At 37.9% G+C, this 20,394-nt stretch overlaps 1 protein-coding gene across 1 annotated transcript in view; it reads right to left on the bottom strand.

The window, feature by feature from the left end:
• The window catches only part of LOC124595696 (esterase FE4-like), a 71,976-nt gene extending 59,533 nt beyond the window's left edge, over window positions 1–12,443 (bottom strand). The window contains exons 1-2 of the mRNA XM_047134554.1: window positions 12,296–12,443; window positions 11,924–12,064 (exon numbers count right to left, since the gene is read on the bottom strand). Of these exons, the coding sequence (XP_046990510.1) occupies window positions 11,924–12,064; window positions 12,296–12,367 (213 nt within the window). The 5' untranslated portion in view covers window positions 12,368–12,443. The remainder of the gene's footprint in view (window positions 1–11,923; window positions 12,065–12,295) is intronic.
• Between the last annotated feature and the right edge of the window lie 7,951 nt (window positions 12,444–20,394).

Genomic DNA, 20,394 nt, shown 5'->3' with positions numbered 1-20,394 from the left:
ACTTCTCAACAAACATAAACATAGCCAAAGCCTTACAGACAAACAAAAATTACATGATGCAAAATGTAGTGTGAGGAGGGCTGTGTGAGAGGCGTTCAACAAATTTGAAAGTAAAGTTCTATGTACTGACTTGGCAGAAAATCCTAAGAAACTTTGGTCTTATATCAAAGCGGAAGGTGGATCAAAACAAAATGTCCAGACACTCTGTGACCAAATTGGTCCTGAAACAGAGACTAAAGGCCGAATTACTAAATGTCTTTTTCCAAAGCTGTTTCACAGAGGAAGACTTCACTGTAGTTCCTTCTCTATATTGTCACACAGATGACAAAATGGTAGATATCTAAATAGATGACAGAGGGATAGAAAAACAATTAAAATCATTCTAAAGAGGAAAGGATGCTGGACCTGGTGGGATACCAGTTCGATTTTACACAGAGTACATTAAGGAACTTGCCCCCCCCCCCCCACACCCCCCCTCCCCCCGTCCCCTTCTTGGAGAGGTGTACCATAGGTCTCTAGAAAAGCATAGCATTCCAAAGGATTGGAAAAGGGCACAGGTCATCCCCGTTATCAAGAAGGGATGTCGAACAGACGTGCAGAACTATAGACCTATATCTCTAACGTCGATCAGTTGTAGAATTTTGGAACACATATTATGTTTGAGTATAATGACTTCCCTGGAGACTAGAAATCTACTCTGTAGGACTCAGAATGGGTTTCAAAAAAGACGATTGTGTGAAACCCAGCTCATGCTATTCATCCACGAGACTCAGAGGGCCACAGACACAGGTTCCCAGGTAGATGCCATGTTTCTTGACTTCTGCAAGGCATTTGATACAGTTCCCCACAGTCGTTTGATGAGCAAAGTAAGAGCATATTGACTATCAGACCAATTGTGTGATTGGATTGAAGAGTTCATAGATAATAGAACGCAGCACGTCATTCTCAATGGAGAGAAGTCTTCTGAAGTAAGAGTGATTTCAGGTGTGCTGCAGGGGAGTGCTGTAGGACCATTGCTCTTCACAATATATATAAATGACCTTGAGGATAACATCAGAAGTTCACTGAGGCTTTTGTGGGTAACGCTGTAGTATATCGAGAGATTGTAACAATGAAAAATTGTACTGAAATGCAGGAGGATCTGCAATGAATTGACGCATGGTGCAGTTGAATCTCAATGTAGATAAGTGTAATGTGCTGCAAATACATATAAAGAAAGATCCTTTATCATTTAGCTACAATATAGCAGGTCAGCAACTGGAAGCAGTTAATTCCATAAATTATCTGGGAGTAGGTTTTAGGAGTGATTTAAAATGGAATGACCATATAAAATTAATCGTTGGTAAAGCAAATGCCAGACTGAAATTCATTGGAAGAATTCTAAGGAAATGCAGTCCGAAAACAAAGGAAGTAGGATACAGTACACTTGTTTGCCCACTGCTTGAATACTGCTCACTGGTGTGGGATCCGTACCAGATAGGGTTGATAGAAGAGATAGAGAAGATCCAATGGAGAGCAGCGCACTTCATTACAGGATCATTTAGTAATCATGAAAGCATTACGGAGATGACAGATAAACTTCAGTGGAAGACTCTGCAAGAGAGATGCTCAGTAGCTTGGTATAGGCTTTTGTTGAAGTTTCGAGAACATACCTTCACCGAGGAGAGTCAACCAGAGTATTGCTTCCTCCTATGTATGTCTCGCAAAGAGACCTTGAGGATAAAATCAGAGAGATTAGAGCCTACACAGAGGCATACTGACAATCTTTCTTTACACGAACAATACGAGACTGGAATAGAAGGGAGAACCGATAGATGTACTCAAAGTACCTTCCGCCATACACCGTCAGGTTGCTTGCGAAGTATGGATGTAGATGAACCAAGCTGAGAACCAATGTGAAAGTTTATAATGTATCACCCAAAAACAAAAAAAAACAAAAAAAAAAAAAAAAAAAAAAAAAAAAAAAAAAAAAAAAAAAAAAAAAAAAAGACAAATTCAGCTGATAAGAAGCAGGTGGATGTAAAAGTAAAGGTGAAGTATCAAAGCTAAATAAACTTGTTTCTAGTTTTCAGCTTATGATAAGTGCACTCAAAGCAAATATTAGTAAAATTAGAAAAATGTTAGATAATGTTGAAGTGAGATATAATGAAATGCACTCACGAAAATAACTTCTTTGGCTAAGTGGACAAATGTTGTGTGTACAAAAACAGTATACAGATTATGGGGGAAAAAAAGTGTGATGGAAGTGTAAATTTAGGGCACAATCACTGCTAACTGCTATAAGTGTTATCTGTGATGAATTATGGAAACTCCAAAAGTAAATAAAGTGCTCTTGAAATGTTAATAAATAGTTAGAACTGCATCTCCTGTAAAATAAGTAGTGATAGTTGCTAGAAAGTTGAAAGTGTTGGAAGGTGTACAGGCACAAGGCATAAGATTTTATTATTATCAGATAATCATGGATGACACTGTGCTAGTTTATTAAATCAGACAGAGTCACCAACATATTTTCTATCACCTGTTATCAAACTGAATACACAATAAACAACTGAAATACTGCACTGGATGAGATTTGAAAACCTGTGAACTTAAAGGTTTTCAGTGTTATCCAGTACAGTCCACAACAATCAGTCCTTTCTTCTCATACTGTCCAGTAAGTCTCCCCTGACCCACACCAGCCCTTTACCTTCATCCCTCTTCCTTCCCCCTCAACCATTCTGCCAAAAGAAGGAGCCATTGGCTCCAAAAACTTGCACATTTCCTTAACTTTCATATCAGCGCACACTCTTCTGTAGAGTAAATATTTCACTCTGGAAACATCCCCCAGGCTGTGGCTAAGCCATGTCTCCACAATATCCTTTCTTCCTGTTGTGCTAGTTCTGCAAGGTATGCAGGAGAGCTTCTGTGAAGTTTGGAAGATAGGAGATGAGATACTGGCAGAATTAAAGCTGTGGGGACAAGTTGTGAGTCATGCTTGGGTTGCTCAGTTGGTAGAGCACTTGCCCAAGAAACGCAAAGGTCCCGAGTTGAAGTCTCAGTCCGGCACACAGTTTTAATCTGCCAGGAAAGTTTCATATCAGCCCACACTCCACTGCAGAGTGAAAATTTCATTCTGCTAATAGTTTTCCTACCAAGGCTTTAGTTGGACTCCTATTTGTAATATAAACTGTGGCCAACATTTCTTCTGTCCAGAAACTCATGTCGAGTTTTGATTTGAAAGGCATACAACATGCTTTGTCCAAAATAGTCCTATTTAGATGTTCAGAAACTCCATTGTGCTATGGTATATATCACATAGTTAACTCAAATTGAATGCTCAAAATTTAACAGAAAGTCTACAGCTAATTTGAGAAACTATCACCCATAACCACAGTGAAAATGATTAATTTTCAAATTAAAATGAGATGTAGACATTGCTTCAAGAATTTTGAAAAATACGACACTTCTGACTATGTTTCTAGCAGATAGACACAAGAAAAAGTAGTAAAATAATCAATAAAAGTTAAAACATACATTTTATTTTCATATGAGTTTGGAGTAACTGATCCATCTAGATCATTATAAATAGGTTCTAGTGGTCTGGTTGTTTTTGCTCTTCATGTTTTATGGGGATATGACATCTGTTCCCCATCAATATATGTATAATAAAAATCATAAACTGACTAGTCATGTTTGAAATTCATTCCATCAACTTGCATCTGTAACCTATGAAAACTTACGTAACTCAGATAAGACAACTCTTCACACCATAGTTCAATAGTCTCTATTGCTGAGGCTACATGACATTGAAGTCCCTTGCATATAAAATTTAGTGTGTATGTGTTTGGCTCATACATAGTTCTCAAAAACTACCTGTAAACCTTTCAGTTCTAGTTTACATGCTGACAACAGGTTATAGCTGAGGTCTGCAACTGAGAAAATATCTATATTCAAAATTAGAATTTTCTGGCTTTTTTACATAACTCATAACTTCAGTTTCAACAATGCATTTATCACAGCCCATATAAAATGCTGCAAACTTCACAACATTGATTTTAATTGATTATGGAAACATTTTCACACATTTCAATTGTATGTTATTATTTATTAAATTATTTATAGCTCCAGAATCTGAATACCATTTAATTCCACTAAATTTTGATGAATTTTTACAACTAGCTGTGAGGAAACAGTAATTATTCTCTTTCCCATCTTGATTATCAGAGGTTGCCCCTGCAGAGTTTTTTTCAGTTTCTGTGCTTCATTTTTCTTTGGCTTTCAACAACCTGACATTTTATATCCTTTCAAACTATAATTATAACAAGGAAAAACTAAATGATAAGTACGTCTGCTATCTGATTTAATACTTTACCATACTTACCAGACTTAAATTTCTGTCCTGGCTGTGACAAGAAAACTGTCAATGATTTAATGTGGTCTTTCCTGACAGCAACTTACCTCCTCGTCCCTTCATGCAAAAGCTGGTTTGTGATGAAATCTAGAGTTAATGTATCTGATCACAGTCTTTCTAGTACTGTGACAAGATTATCATAATCTGGAGGTATTGTCAACAAAAGATGTCAAACAACATCAGCTTCTTCTACTTTTGTGTCAGACAATCATAGTTCTCAAATCAATTTGTGATTTTGCAGAAAATAACCAATAATCAAGTTTTTTGTTGCGTCAAATTTCATCATTAGTAAAATTTGCCAAATTAACAACTGGTTTGCCATTCCCCTTTGCTTGAAAACATTGCTTAACACTGACCACATATCAAATGGGGTAGCTTTCTCTTTGGCATACTCCAGATAAGTATCTGTAATTCTCTGTACAATTTGTGATTTTTATTTGCTGTCACATTTCTTCAAAGTTGCTAATTGTGCATCTTGGATAAAATCATCTTCATTTTCAAGCCATCTCAGTTCCAAAAAAATTCTTGAGCTTTCGGTGGCTAGATACACCATTATCATCAGGAGTAAAACTATTGACTGCCAGAACTGGCACCATTTCATGCTTATATAAATATGATTACGTCCACTGGTGCCAATCAGAGAGGGCCAAAATGACATGTGTGTGAAAGATGAGTTGGGCATCTCATAACAGCTCCAGCCTGCCACAGGACCGTGTGACGTCAGATGGCATAACAGGCCAGTGCCATGTATGAAACTGCTGCTCCCGCCTCCTTATAAACGTTAAACATCCACCGTTGCTTCCTTTCAATATCCAAAGCCTGCCCCACAATACACCCAGTGAGTAGCCCTGGTCTCTGTTGAAATTGTTGCTGTTCATTCTAATCTCAGCCACCTCTTTTATAACTGAGTCTCAGTATGTTGACACATGAGCCATCAGTCTTTGTGTTCTCAAACTGTATCTTGTGTCTGTTTTCAAGGCAATGCTCAGCTATGGCTGTTGTGTCAATCTCTCTTTGCTTAATATGTCTCTTGTGCTTGGTAAAATGCTCTGCAGTTGTGGGAATTGTCTGGCCTATATAGATGCTGCTGCACTCGCAAGGGACAACACATACTGGATACATGAAGAGCTATGTCATCTTTAACAGGGCACAACGTATCTCATATCTTGGGGGTGGGCCAGACCGCTGGTCTCAGTCCATGTCTCTGCAGTAGACATCCTACCTTGCTGCTCTGCCCCACAGTATGGCAGGAAAGCCATCAGCTCAACTTCTTCTGCCGATTCACAAGACGTCTTTCTTTGGTACACCCAACAGCATTTGCAGTGTCTCTTTTGCTGTAGCCATTCTCCCTGAACATATGCCTCAGTTGCTCCAATTCAGACTGTAGGTGGTCGTCATCATAAATAACTTTGGCTCTGGGCATTAACATGTTCAGAACCGCTTTCTTGTGTACAGAGTGATGAAAACTATCGGCATTTAAATATCAATCAGTGTGTGCCAGTTTCCTGTAGACTGAATGACCAAACCAGCCTCCTTCCTTCCACTCAACTAAAACATCAAAGAATCCTTCTCCATCTAGACGGTAAATTTAATGTTGGGATTGACACGTTCATGTGACCATGAACTGCTGCATTGTATTTTCACCATGAGGCCACATCAGGAAGGTGTCATCAATGTACCTGAGGATGCAAGATGGACACAGCACCCTGTAGTTCAGAGTCTTTTCCTCAAAGTGCTCCACGAAGAAATTCGTGACTGCAGGAAACAGTGGTGAGCCCATTGCTGTGCCACCCATCATTTCATAATATTCATCATGGTACAAGAAGTACATTGTTGCTAGAACATGATAACAACTTGAGAATTCCAAGTGGAAACTGTTTAGCCAAAATATCCAGTATATCCAGTATATCTTGTACTGGCATCCTCATTAAAAGTGACCCCACGTCCAGACTAACCATTACATTGATTTGACCTATTTTCCTTGTCTTGAGCATTTCAACAAATGGCTGTGAGTTTACAACATGGTGTTCACAATGATCCAGCTTTGGCTCTAATAATCCTGTAACATGTTTTGCCAGTCTACAGGCAGGCGAGTTGATTGCACTAACAATGGGTATAAGAGGAACAAGTTCCTTATATATCTTTGGCTGTCCATAAAGCCTGGAAGGTCTCGCAGTGTGAAGCATCAATTTCTTCACCACTTCATCTGGTAAACCAGATTCCTTTAATAACTTCCCTGTCTTCCTGACTATGGCCTGTGTCAGATTGTGACTGCTATGCGTCATCTTCTAATAAGCTATGAGCTGCTCAATTCGCCTTCCGCGCACACATCATTTTGTCCCTCTCTGATTGGTGCCAGTGGGTGTAATCATAGGTATATACATGGGAAATAGTGCCATTCACGGCAGTCAGCACTTTTACTCCTGACAATGACAGTGAAGCTAGCTGTTGAAAGCTCAAGAATTTTATTGGAATTGATGCAGCTTGAAAACTGAGAGGATTTTATCCAGTCTTTCCACCACGAAAGACCCTGAGGATGCAATTGTGCAACTTCCTTTGCTTGTACTTCTGCCATACAATTATCTTCAAATATGACAATTTCTGAATACTTCATTCAAATAAATTCCAACACATAGATCTCATTTAATAATACCTCATTTTGAAATTTCCAGTTACTAAAACTGATTCCACAAACAGCGGAATTTTATATTCCCCTGCCTCAACAACCATGATCAATATTGAGATCACATCCCTTGTACTATATAAGCAAATTATGTGTCCTGTAGATCAATGCACCTCTGGGCCCATAACCTGATTAATCTAAAGAGCTGTGGGCATTCCTCAGGCACATGAATTATCAGTTTATGAGTGATAATAATGATTTATTTTATGAACTACAGTTAACAGCTATTCACTTCTAAACAAGCACAAGAAACCATAACAGTTGGCAACCTCATATCAACAACAGAATAAAAGATAATAGCACAGAGTTGCCATGGGAAAGGGAAAAAGGAACACACTGAAAAAAACAAAATAAAATAGAGGTTGTGCTTGAATTGTAACCCTCAATACTCTACCTTCCCCCTCAACCCTTCTTTCAGAATAAGGAGTCACTGGCTCTGAAAGCTTGCACATTTCCTTAACTTTCACATCCATTTGCTCTAGCCACCACTTAGTATTGATTTTACTATAATTGGTTCATTTATCTCATTTCTTGAAAGCTGTTGACATACGAGGTGCGGCTAGAAAAAAAACGGACTGATGCTGGAAAAAACATTTATTTACAATTATTTACAATTTCATGTTATCTCCTTCAATGTACTCTCCTCCTCGGTCTCTACACCGCTCCATACGAATTTTCCACTGTTCATAGCAATGCTGCAGATCATTTTCAGTAAGTCCATACATTACTTCCGTCGCTTTTTCTTTTACTGCTTCAACAGTCTCAAATCTAGTTCCTTTCAAAGCTGACTTGACTTTAGGGAAAAGAAAAAAGTCACAGGGGGCCAAATCAGGTGAGTAGGGTGGATGATCTAAGATGGGAATGTTGTGTTTTGCCAAAAACGTCTTCACTGACAATGCACTGTGAGCTGGGGCATTGTCTTGGTGAAGGATCCATGACTTTTTTCTCCACAAATTGTTCCGTTTTCTCCGTACTTGCTCACGTAGGGTAGCCAGGACGCTAATGTAGTAATGCTGATTCACTGTTTGTCCCTCTGGTACCCAATCAATGTGCACAATCCCTTTGATGTCAAAAAAAACAATCATCATTGCCTTGAATTTCGATTTTGACATTCGTGCTTTTTTTTGTCGTGGAGAACCAGGAGTTTTCCAATGCATCGATTGGCGTTTAGTTTTGGGATCGTAAGTAAAAAACCACGATTCATCGCAAGTAATAACATTTTGTAAGAAGGTGGGATCACTTTCAATGTTTTCCAGGATGTCAGAACAAATCATTCTTCGGTGTTCCTTCTGTTCAATTGTGAGACACTTTGGAACCATTTTTGAACACACTTTGTTCATGTTGAAACTTTCATGAAGAATCTGCCTAACACTTTCCTTGTCAACTCCTGTTAACTCAGACACTGCTCTGATTGTTAAACGGCATCTTGTCGAACAAGTTTACCTATTTTTTCAATGTTTGCATCAGTTTTTGCTGACAATGGTCTGCCAGTGCGAGTGTCATCACTGGTGTCTACACGGCCATCTTTAAATCGTTTAAACCACTCAAACACTTGTGTTTGCGATAAACAATCATTGCCGTACACTTGTTGTAACATTACAAACGTTTCACTTGCAGATTTTCCTAGTTTGAAACAAAATTTGATGTTAACACGCTGTTCTTTCTGTACACTCAACATTTTCCGATGCACTGACGAAACGTCAACTACTTAAAACAGACGCCACGGGCAGACTGAGTGCAGGAGGCAGATGAAACTCGAGCAGTAGGTGGAGCGAGAGTCACGTGACAGGCCAAGCGACTCTCAGCCTTATTGCATTCGTTTTATTGTTTCACCAGTACTAGACCAGTTTTTTTCTAGCCACACCTCGTATGTTACATCTTGATATGTATTTCTTAATGTCTTGTTTCATATTTCTCCAGTACACATATTCTACAGCTCTCTTGCAACAATATTCTATGGCAAGGTGTCTTTCATGGATTGATTTCACTGTCCTTCCAGTTAATTGTGCTGGCATAATTATATTTTATCCTTTGAAGGAAATTCCTTCAGCATAGCTAATCATTTCTTTAAAGGTCCAAAAATATGACAGTTCTTGTGGAAATTCCTTAATTGTATTTGGAAATCCTTGCATTACATATGGTCAGGTAACTAATATTTTTATCCTTTAATGTAGCTTCCTTCATTTAAATCAGGAATTCTCCACTGTCAGATGAAACCATCAGTACTTCCAGTTCCTCCATTTCTGCTTTATCTTCTTGTTCCTTGCAGACTCTACTTAGAATATCAGGTATTTGTATGTTTTGATGCTTTAGTATGAATTACTTTATGAGTGTATGGCCAAATATCAATAATTAGTCCTGCAGGTGCACCTCTCAATGATTATTTTTAAAATTGACTCCGGTCCTTTGTGATCAATTTTTTGCCATAATTATCTTCATGAAATTTTTTGACTGTATATTTAACTGCTGTGACCTCTTTCTATTTGTGGATGGAACTATTGTGCTGGTGACTATGAGTTTGTAGCATATGCAACTGGTTGTTCACTTTAAAATAGGACAGCTACTATAACTCATTTGCTGGGATCAACTGACAATTTCTCATCTTCATGTACATCATAATAATGAAGCACTGGAGGTGTTTTGAGACATTCTCTTATTTAGTATGTTCTTGTTGTGCCAAATACTATTTCCACTCCACCTCTTTCCTTAGCAAGTGTCACAGTGGGTCTTTTTTTATCTCTAATACACATTGTAGTTGTTTATTTTGAGGATTCTGAAGTTCATTAAGAGAACATTCAGAGAACTGGCATTTGAAGCAAACTGCAAAACAATTCTACTGGCATCAACATACATTTTCTTGTGGACAATGTTGGATATCTGCTGCCTTTTTTTGGAATCATATCCTTCAGTATGTAAGATCTGTTCAATTTATTCTGGATTCTGAACATGCACAGATACCACATTTACTGTTTACTGTGGCACTGGAAACAGACCATATGGATATGTTTAAAAGAAGTGTACCTGGGATGTGTTAAACAATAGCACAAAACACAGCCTCTTCTGCTCTCACATCATTTTAGCTACTGTGGATAGTATATACAAGTTCCATGTTGTAGACAAGATATCAGTAAGATTATTTTATGATGGTATCTGTTTAGGTACCTCACTCTAACACTTTGATGACAAAGCCTGCACACAACTTGGGCCGTGATACTGCTGCGACCGGTCCATACATGAGTATATTTTGGGCTGCAATGGTTTATGATGAGTCAGTCAACTAAGCTCAAAAACTGGACTTATTTCATATGTGAACAATGTATGTACATCTATCTACCTGTCCCTTGACTGGTGCAGATCTCTGTCGTCAGTTTACAGAATTATTTCAAAAGAAACAGTAGTGAGTTTAAGAGTTGCTGTCACAACTAACTGAGCCATTGTGCGTTTGCATTGTCATGAGTTTCATGCAAGTAGCCATTAACTTTTGATATTTTCTGTAATTCTGTGACAAATATGTCACATTTGTTTAGAGAGTGAAAAGGGTTGGAAACTAGATGAAACAATTTATGACTCTGGACTGGAGGGAGAAATATCTGAATGAGAAAGTCTGAAGAAATTGATGAAGAACTCTTATAGAAAAGGCACAACAATGGCTCAAAACTTGTTCTTAGTGCAACTATCAGCAGTAGGTTTGTATGATGGTATTACTGTCAAAATCACGTAATTGAAATTATTAAACAAGCTGATATTACCCTAACTGCAACATATTTCTCTTCATGCCAGAGTGTTTCAGACTTTTCCATGCATAGGCAAATTATGTGTGAAATTGTTCAAAAACCTACCTTGCACATTTTTTAAAAAGATAGTTATATTTTCTCTCATCAGTATTGTAAAATTTGCAATATAGTGCAGAAATATGATAGTGATGAGAAACAAAACTTGAAGCTTGGTCTTTTTAGTGTGTATTGTATTGTATCATCTTATTGATCCTCTTCATTATTTTTGTACATAGATACAAATTGGTATTGCCCTTTAAGATATCTCCAACACAGATCAGCCAGTAAAATTTCAAATAATGACATAAACGGCTGATTTTCTGGGCCCAAAAGCTTTCTAAGTGTTAAATATTTAAAATAATTACTTTGAACTGCTTCTGTTATGTTGAGGATACTACAAAATACAAAAATTATGCATTTTCTGTACGACAAAGATAGGATATCAGTAATGAAATGCAAATGTCTTCAATCTATTCCTACAAAGTACAAGAGAGAGCATTGGATTCACAGTCATATATTTTATTATTTGGCTCCTTTTAATTATATGACACATAAATGAAAGTAGCCCATTACGAATACTTATGCATGGTATGTGTTTTAAATATTATTCACTTGAGTCACTATCAAATGCCAGCAATATGCAGATGCAAGGAAGACAGAAGAATAAAATCAAAGAATGGAAAGTCCAGAATGTAACAAAAGTAGTATATGTAAACTAAGGAAAAAAATGAAACTAAATTGCAAAAGAAATTATGACAATAACATAATAAATAGCAAAATTAAATGATGATGTTATCAAAGAGGCATTTCTGTTAACTGAATGCTTGGTTAATAGAAACAATATTTTGGATCATAAGCAAAATAAAACTTCCATCAGAAGGACTAACAATTTTGATATTCAGTCTTGGTTCTTTTGATGTAACAGTTTTAAATGTTGTATATACTTGAGGCTTTGTCTTTTGATACCAGCTACTGAATCTGAAAATAGTTTTATGCTTCTACCATTGATCATTACCTTTAAATACATATTTACAAATGTATAAATTTTTTCATTTGCAGTACTAGTCTTTTTCTCACCTGAAAACGCAGAGACCCAACTGGAGGTTCAGCATATGGAATTCCTCTGAAGAAATAAACAGTGTTTCCAGCTGTAGTGGTTAACTGCTGACCTCTTAGAGAGCCCAGTGGTGTGTCAATTGTTTTGTAACTTCCTGCACCCTAACATAAAAATAAGATTTATTATGAAAAAGTTGTAGGCAATAAACAAAATTTTCAACAATAAGAACAACAGCTTCACTCAATAACATATATTATTCTAAAGGTTCGCTTCTGAACCAAAAAATGTTGATTACAGAAAATAATATACAAAATAGATATGAAGTACATTTTTTCCAATTTTAACCTACTTGTTACAAAATTAAGAGCACTTAGACATGATTTGTCTCTTACCTGAGCTTGTTTTAGGTGAATGCATAACAAAAGCACATGTGCTAGGCAAATTAATTTTAAGGGAGGCATCATAGTCTATAAGAAACTAATTACTGTATGAATCTATTGAGTGAGAGCAGTTTACCACAGGTAATTTAATGCCTGCCTGTCTCTTTATAAATGTATGTACGTGCATCCGTGTATCAGTAGTTTGTTATTTTAAGATAAAATATACATTAAGATAAAGATCACAAGAGATTGAGTTTTGATAATAACAAAACAAGGAAAATTCCACTCTTTCACTGATCCTTTCAATACACTATTTCTCAGCTTACAGTAATCACATTGTATAAGAACTATTCTCATGAATACCTTTTGAAGACTGATTATAAATACAAAAACAAGGGTATAGTTGACATATCACTTCCTTTCAAAATTAATCATGTAATTACATCAAAAATTCATTGTATACTGGAAATAATATCAACAAATTTCCTCAAAATCATTCCTTAACAGCATTACAGATCTTTGCACAAATATGATTACCCCATTAAGTTTACAATAATACTGATGTTGCAGATACATAAATCAGATGAAATAATCACTGCTCCAAAAGAAATCAAGTCAACTGAAATTTTTTGTGGTATCTGTGTTATTGCCAATATGTATTTGCGTTGATTGTTACTGAAATAAACTCACAGAGACATGAATTCTAATCGCTTTTATGCAGTAGACAGTTTTTCTTTCAGTTTAATTTGCAGCTTGCTTGGTAGGCACTTCCACTGTTTCTTTTTTCTTTTGCTGTTAGATCTCTATTAGACACACCACAATTGCATCTTTTGCAATAACTAATGATAATATCTTTTTGAATAGCCCCAGACCACAAAAATATGCTTGTTTTGTTTTATTTTGTTCCCAAGGTGCATGTAAAACACTCATACAGATCAGGTTCTGTGTTGCGTCTGAATGTGGTAATGATAAACTTGAATTCAGAGATAATAGACAATCTTTTCAAATAAATTAAAATGTGTCCAGTACTGTTGATTGTGTTGTTTATTCAGATATTTAGGTCACTCATCGCTTCCAAATTTCAAAGTGACCTCATTTCACATTCATCTGAACGCATTCTAAAAAGAGAGAGACCATCTGCACACAAAAAATTTGATCTCATAAATTGTAACCTTATCTCCCAATGAAATATTTCGTCATTCATCTAGACAACATATTATTGTTGTTCATCCCTTAGGCACACTGGCTCCCAAACCTGAACTTCATGCAACATTCACTTACGGACATGGCAGAGACAATACCAGACCTTCACATGAAACTAGCACACTTACTACCTTCCATACCCAGGTATATTTTATCTAACCCAACACAAACATCTGACCCACAAAAGCAGCTATTTCATATATAGCCTTTGATGCATTTGTTTTGTAGCACTCTATGTGGGTACGACAACCGAAAAACTGTCTGTAGTAATGAATGGCCACTATCAAGCAGTGGATAATTGTAAACTTGACTGTGTGATTTCTGAAAACAATGAAAACCAGAATAACAGTGAATTAAAAAGCTTCTTCATAGCCTCCGTACTATGTAAGAAGTAATTGTTTCGGCAACGTACTCTCATTTCTCACAGTTACCCTGATATAAACCTCTGCTATTCCCCATCTGAGTTGTCCCCTTCTCACTCCCTTGCTTTCACTCTTGCATCTCCTGTCATTTTTCATCCAATTCCTCTTCAGTCCCAGCACTGTATTCCAACCTCCCCTAGAGTTCTCTCTCTCTGACTCATCCTCTAAGACTCCAGTTTAGTGATGGTGCACAACTTAATGCTTCTCAAAGTGTATCTCTACCACAGTTGCAACAACCCATCCCTTTCTTTGCTCCCCATGCTTGTTGGTCTACTAACGTTTTTTCAGTGATTCTTCTGACTGTTTGATGTGGTCTGCCATGATTTCCTACCCTGTGGCAATCCCTTTGTCCCTTACATCTTGCCTGTAATGTTTTGTTCTGTATATTCCAGTTTCTATGTGGTCCTACAGTTTGTGGCCTCTAGAGCTACCTCTAGTACTATCAAGGTTATTTGCTGGACTCTCAATGCAGGTTTTATCATCCTGCGCCTTCTTAGACAATGTTTCCTACACATTCCGTTTCTCATCTGTTCTATAGAGATCCTCATTTGATCAATCCACTTAATTTTCAGCATCATTCTTTGACACCATATGTGAAACAATTTGATCTTATTCTGTTGGTTCTCCCACAATTAATGATTCACTTCCATCCAAGTTAACCTCTCAAACATTCAGAGCTGCTACAGTCACAGGGAGATATACCTGTTAAAGACAGACAGAGAGAGAGAGAGAGAGAGAGAGAGAGAGAGAGAGAGAGAGAGAGTAATATAACATGGCGAAAATGTTTTTGGGTGATGAAGTTTGGGATGTGTATCATTGCTTAACACAAGTACAAGAATAATACCATGTCACATTGTGGATATCCTCCACCATATAAATAATACGCATCTTGTGTGATCTGGGATGCTGCTTCTTAATGCTGCCATAGGTCCATCTTGATGTTACTGCATTTCCACACAGGAATTATGCAATGGTTAAAATAAATTCCAGTATTTCTTGTTCACAAAGAAATTTATTTTGCATGATAGATGTTTGGTGGCAAACTACATGTATAGAATTGACTTAATACTGTCTCATGACTGACATAAGACGGAACCTCTGACTAACTTATGGCGGCCTACAAATCACCTCTATTTATATGGTTTTAAACAGTTACTGTCATTGTCAGATATTAAATTTTTAGGTTTATAACAATTAAAATTTTTACATACATCTTCCCAAATTCCATAGACATTTACATGAAATAGAAGTGATAATTTCATGCAAAGACAGAAAAGAATCTGTTTCTATTACGACCATAAATTACATATTCTATCATTGAAACAAATTAATTTGCATATATTACTTTACTTAATTAAATATAAATCACCCTATCATTTTCAGGTGAACAGAGGGCTTAGTTTATTGAATGAAAGTCCTAGATTCAATTAATTAAATTTTGTACGAGTAAAATTTTACATTTCTACATAGTTGTGATTACAATTCCATTAACTAACACTAATTAAAACATGAGTATGCTTAATTCAGACTGAAAAATTATCATGTCATATTTTTATTTGGGATACAAACAATTTTTATCTAGAAAACATAAAAATAGCTGTCTCTTGATGACTAGAAATATGAGAGCTTTAAGTGTTCGTTAGTCCATAATTACAATAGCAATTTTATTCCTGTCATGTGCCAGTAGTTTGTATTGTGTATAAATTCTTCTAATCCAAGATCTTTCCTTCATTCAAAATACCGGTGAGGCCCAGTGTAAACAATGTCAAAACAATAGCTTAAATTAGTTAAAATTATTAATTTTCTGCAAAAAAGTCTTTGGTGTATTCCAATCCAGATTACCAGAAAAGACAAAATTAAAGCAGCAGGTTATTATTACTACTACTACTACTACTACCACTACTACTAATCCGTTCTACAGCCCTTGGAGGGCCTTGGCCTACGTCACAATATCCTGCCATTCTGTCTGGTCCATGGCATTCTGTCTCCATCCTCTGACACCCAGCTTTTTCATGTCTTTTTCAATTCTGTCCACCTGTCTCTTTCTGGGACATCCCTTCTGTCGTCTGTCGTCTGCCATTGCTATCAAAAATCTTCTTACATGTTCTATCTTCCTCCATTCCAACCATGTGTCCTGCCCTTCGCAGTCTTTTTATCATAATGGTAGTGACAATGTCAGGTTCTTCAAAAGTTGTTCTAATTCTGCATTCATACAGATGTGCCAACATTCTTGATCATATATTGGGCCGTATATTTTACATAGATCCTTTCTCTCCCAAATGCTAAGGTTCCTTTCCTCATTTGCAATCACAGTCCATGTCTCGGCAACAACTGGTCTTATAATTGTTTTGTAAATGAGGGTTTTAGATTTTCGTGATAGAAGTGAGCCCCTAAGCATGGGCAGTGTGGCAAAGTAGCATCTGTTGCCTCCTACTATTCTAGCTTTCACCTCGCTGCTGATGTCAACCGTCTCTGTGATAGTCGATCTGAGGTACTTGAAGTCTCTCACTCTTTCAAACTCCTTGTCGGCTATCCTGAGATTTGGTACGTTTTGCTGGCTGGTCATTGCCATATAGTTGGTCTTTTCGACATTGACTACCAGGCCAAGTTCCTTTGCACCTCTCTCCAGTTGATAGGCATCAGCCAGCACAACAGTGTTTTGGGCGAGTAATGCCACAACATCTGCGTAGGTTAGGTATGGCAGTGAACGATTAAAAAATGGTTCCTCCTCTATTTATCTCTATCTGACTTATGACTTTTTCTAGGCAGAGGTTGAATAGCAGTGAGAAGATATTGTCACCCTGTCTCAGTCCTTCTTCACTTCCACTTCTTTGGAGATTTTATACTGTACTTTTACTTTATAATTTGTTTCACTGAGGGTCATCATAGTAAGTTTAGCGAGCTTCTTAGGTATTCCTGCCTCTTCCATAACATTCTGCAATGTCACTCTTGAGATGGTACCATAGGCTTGATTAAAATCAGTATAAAGCTGATATTTCTTTATTTGATGTTCAGAACATTTTCTGAGTAGTGTGCGTAATGTGAGTATTTGGTCAGTTGTTGACCTATTTCTTCAAAAGCCACACCGATAGTCTCCAATTCTCTCTTCCACATAGGGAGTAAGCCTCCTAGTTAGGGTCTTGGAGAACACTTTATATGTAGTATTTAGCAGGGATATTCCTCGGTAATTCTGGCAGTTTAATTTATAGAGCCTTTTTTATATATGGGCCACATAATGGCCATTTTCCACTCCATTGGCATGCTCTCCTTGAAGAATACTCAGTATTATAGAACACTCAGTATAATGTCTTTTATTGAAACTGAACTACACTTCTCGAACAATCACTATATACACACAAAGAAAACAAATAACAAGTAGACGACTATTCATCAAGAGCGTCGGTGAGGTCCGTCGTAGCTGGTCCTAGCTCAGCAAGCAACTGGCTGTACTGCTGCTGTGCTGGCCTTATCCACTAAGCATTTTTGATGTACGATGTTTTGTGAAGTACTATTTGGACAGAGAAGGAAGAATAATAAAGCAATTTAAAAACAATCTTCCAGGTCCAGATTGGCCACAATCTTTAATCGAGAGACACAAAATTATTTCTCCGCTAATATGTCAAACTATATCCTAAAGCAGGGCTAAAGTTACCTCACAGGATATTGTTCGTTATTTTGAAGAGTTGCAAATGTCTCTTAATGGTGTTCCCCCATAGCAAGTATTATATTATGATGAGACAAACCTGGTGGACGACCCTGGAAGGAAAAAACTTCTGTACAAAAGAGGCTGCAAATATCCTGACAGGGTTATGAATCAAACAAAATCCAATGTATGAGTGATGTTTGCTGCTACAGGCGATGGCACATTATTGCCACCTAACGCGATATGTAAAGCTAAACAAACACCTATACGATCTGTGGAGTGAAGGTGGTCCTGCTGGGGCAAGGTTTAACAGAAGTAAATGAGGCTACATGGACGGCTGCTGTTTCTCACATTGGTTTAAGTCTATAGTGATACCTTATTTTCATTGCTTTGAGGAAAGAAAAGTCATTATTGGTGACAACTTGAGCTCTCATCTGTCTCTAGCTGTCATTGATTTGTGCGAAAAACATGGCGTTGAGTGTGTTTTCTTACCACCGAACTCAACTCATCTTACACAACCTCTAGATGTCGCAATGTTTAGGCCATTGAAAGAGGCTTGGCGAAAGGTTCTGGAGAATTGGAAAAGCAGAACTAACAACAAGTTTTTAGGAATTGATAAGAAGTACTTTCCTCGACTTTTGAAAGAAATCCTTGACATGTTATCACCAACCATAGAAAGAAACGTTTCAAGAAGACTGGTATTTACCCTTTCAATGGAGATCAAGTTATTGGAATGTTGTCATCTGAAAAAAGTGGAGAAGGCAGCACTGGCACTGTTAATGACAGCCTGGTTGAATTCTTAAACCATCAAAGGTGGCCTGATGATAATTTGCCAAAACCAGGTAGAAAAAGGAAACTGAACATACCACCTGGCAGAAATGTTCATGCACATGACTTGTCGAATCCAGTGAATGAATCATAAGAAGGTAGTGATGGTGACAACAGTGATCACAGTTATGAAGAGAGAGAAGTCTCCACAGCTACTCACAAACCAAAAGAACTGTCTACTGATAGGGTGTTACTCGTTGGGGATTGGGGAAGTGAAATTTGAGAGCATAAAGGGGGCTCAAAAATATTTTATTGGTAGAATTACCGAAGTTGTGCTTGAAGGAAAAACATATGTGGCATCATTTTTGAGTCAAAACTCCAAAGACAATAATGTTTACGTTTTCCCTGTTGTTGAAGAAGTATCTGAATTTGATTCTATTCAAGTGATTCAAGTCATGAAAGAACTGTTAATAAGACGAGGCAGACATATGTTTGAAAGATGTTTTAATATCCTAAAGTATTAAAGGTTAATTTGTATTTTTAAAAACCATTTTTGTGTCCCTTTTGACCCATTTGCCTGTTGCAATAAGGTTCTGTGAGTTATACTTATCACTGTCCCTAGTGACCCCTACCAAGGGGTAAATAGGGACACTTTATAATTGCTAATTACCACAAATTATATTAAGCAATACCAAATATACCCAGTTTCAAGGTTGAATGATTATACCATCTCCCTCTTTAATGATTAAAAACTCATGTTCAGATTGTATTTCTGGATTTATTATTTAAAAACCTGAAATTCTGTCCCTATTCACCCCAGTCTATGGTACAAACTTTGCTTTTCGTCAGTTAACGATGTATTTGACTTTCATACGCAATAAAACTCTCACTTTCAACATAAATATATAACGTCCCTTAAGTCCCTCTTACAGTCGAACTTCAGATACAAATTAAATTACAGTTAAAAGAAAGTTGGCTTCGAAACCATAACTTTTCTTATCATAAATCAGAAAATAAGTCTTGCCTATTGCAACGTTATGTCAAGAGTTTTCAAGAGTTCTTTTACAACTGTCTTTGTATAATAACAATAGTCAATGGCCCAGTAAGCACAGAGCTGTGTATAAACTCCATGGTTCTTCGTTACACACGCACTAAAACATCTGTGAATTGCCTGACAGGTACTTGTCAGTGCCGTTCGTCTGCCGCGTCTACTTTCTTCCCGTGACTGATTTTAAACCACAGCTGCTGCTCGCTGCTACCCTCGCTCTCAATGCCAACATGCCTGGACGCCCAATGGGAAGACGAGGAGAACAAGTTACCGCAATCGTTAGCCTCCTGGGCCAAGCGCTCGGTCTGGACAGCAAGCAAAAGAGGATGGACAGCAAGCAGAAGAGGAAGAAGCCTGTATAGTGCTTCCGCTGTCAGAAGCTGAGGCACTTCGCCGCGGACTGCACAGGTGTACTCGCATGTTTAAAGTGTGCAAATTCGCACCTCACACGCGATTGCACGAAACCTAGGGACACCGCAGCTAGATGTTTCAACTGCGGCAGCACACATGCCGCCATCTACCGTGGCTGCATTTATCTCAAGACTGTGGCCGTGGGAAGGGGTGGCACACATGCCGACGGCAGATCACCACGCAAGAGGAGGTGGCAATGGACGAAGATGCGGTAAACACTCTGCCCGCACTTCTGCTGGTGTTGGCGCGAGTGTAGGACTGTGCTGCTGCAGTCCCGAAATCATTCGCAAGATCGATGATGCTGTCGCTAACACAGTTTCCACTCTCAAATCTGCCATGGCAGAGGGTAGGGCTGCACTTCGGGCTGAGATGGTAATGCAGGGTGTTGTGGGGGTGCTCACAGAGGTGACGATAGAGATGTGTGTCCCCTCCTCGAAAGGGGAGGGCCTGCGGAAACAAGATTCCGAGCCAGCTCCACCAGCAACGTGGGAGGATGTCGTCAAGGACATCGAGCCACCCACCCACCCTCCCGAGGACAAGGCGGAACAGCCACTGATGGAAGATGAAGACACAACTGCTGTGCCCATCCAAGAACAAGACAAAGAAGACGTAGTCA

This window comes from Schistocerca americana, chromosome 2 (genome assembly GCF_021461395.2).
Source record: "Schistocerca americana isolate TAMUIC-IGC-003095 chromosome 2, iqSchAmer2.1, whole genome shotgun sequence".
Lineage (NCBI taxonomy): Eukaryota > Metazoa > Arthropoda > Insecta > Orthoptera > Acrididae > Schistocerca > Schistocerca americana.
Note: the sequence above shows the minus strand (reverse complement) of the source record. Positions and strands in the feature narration are given on the sequence as shown.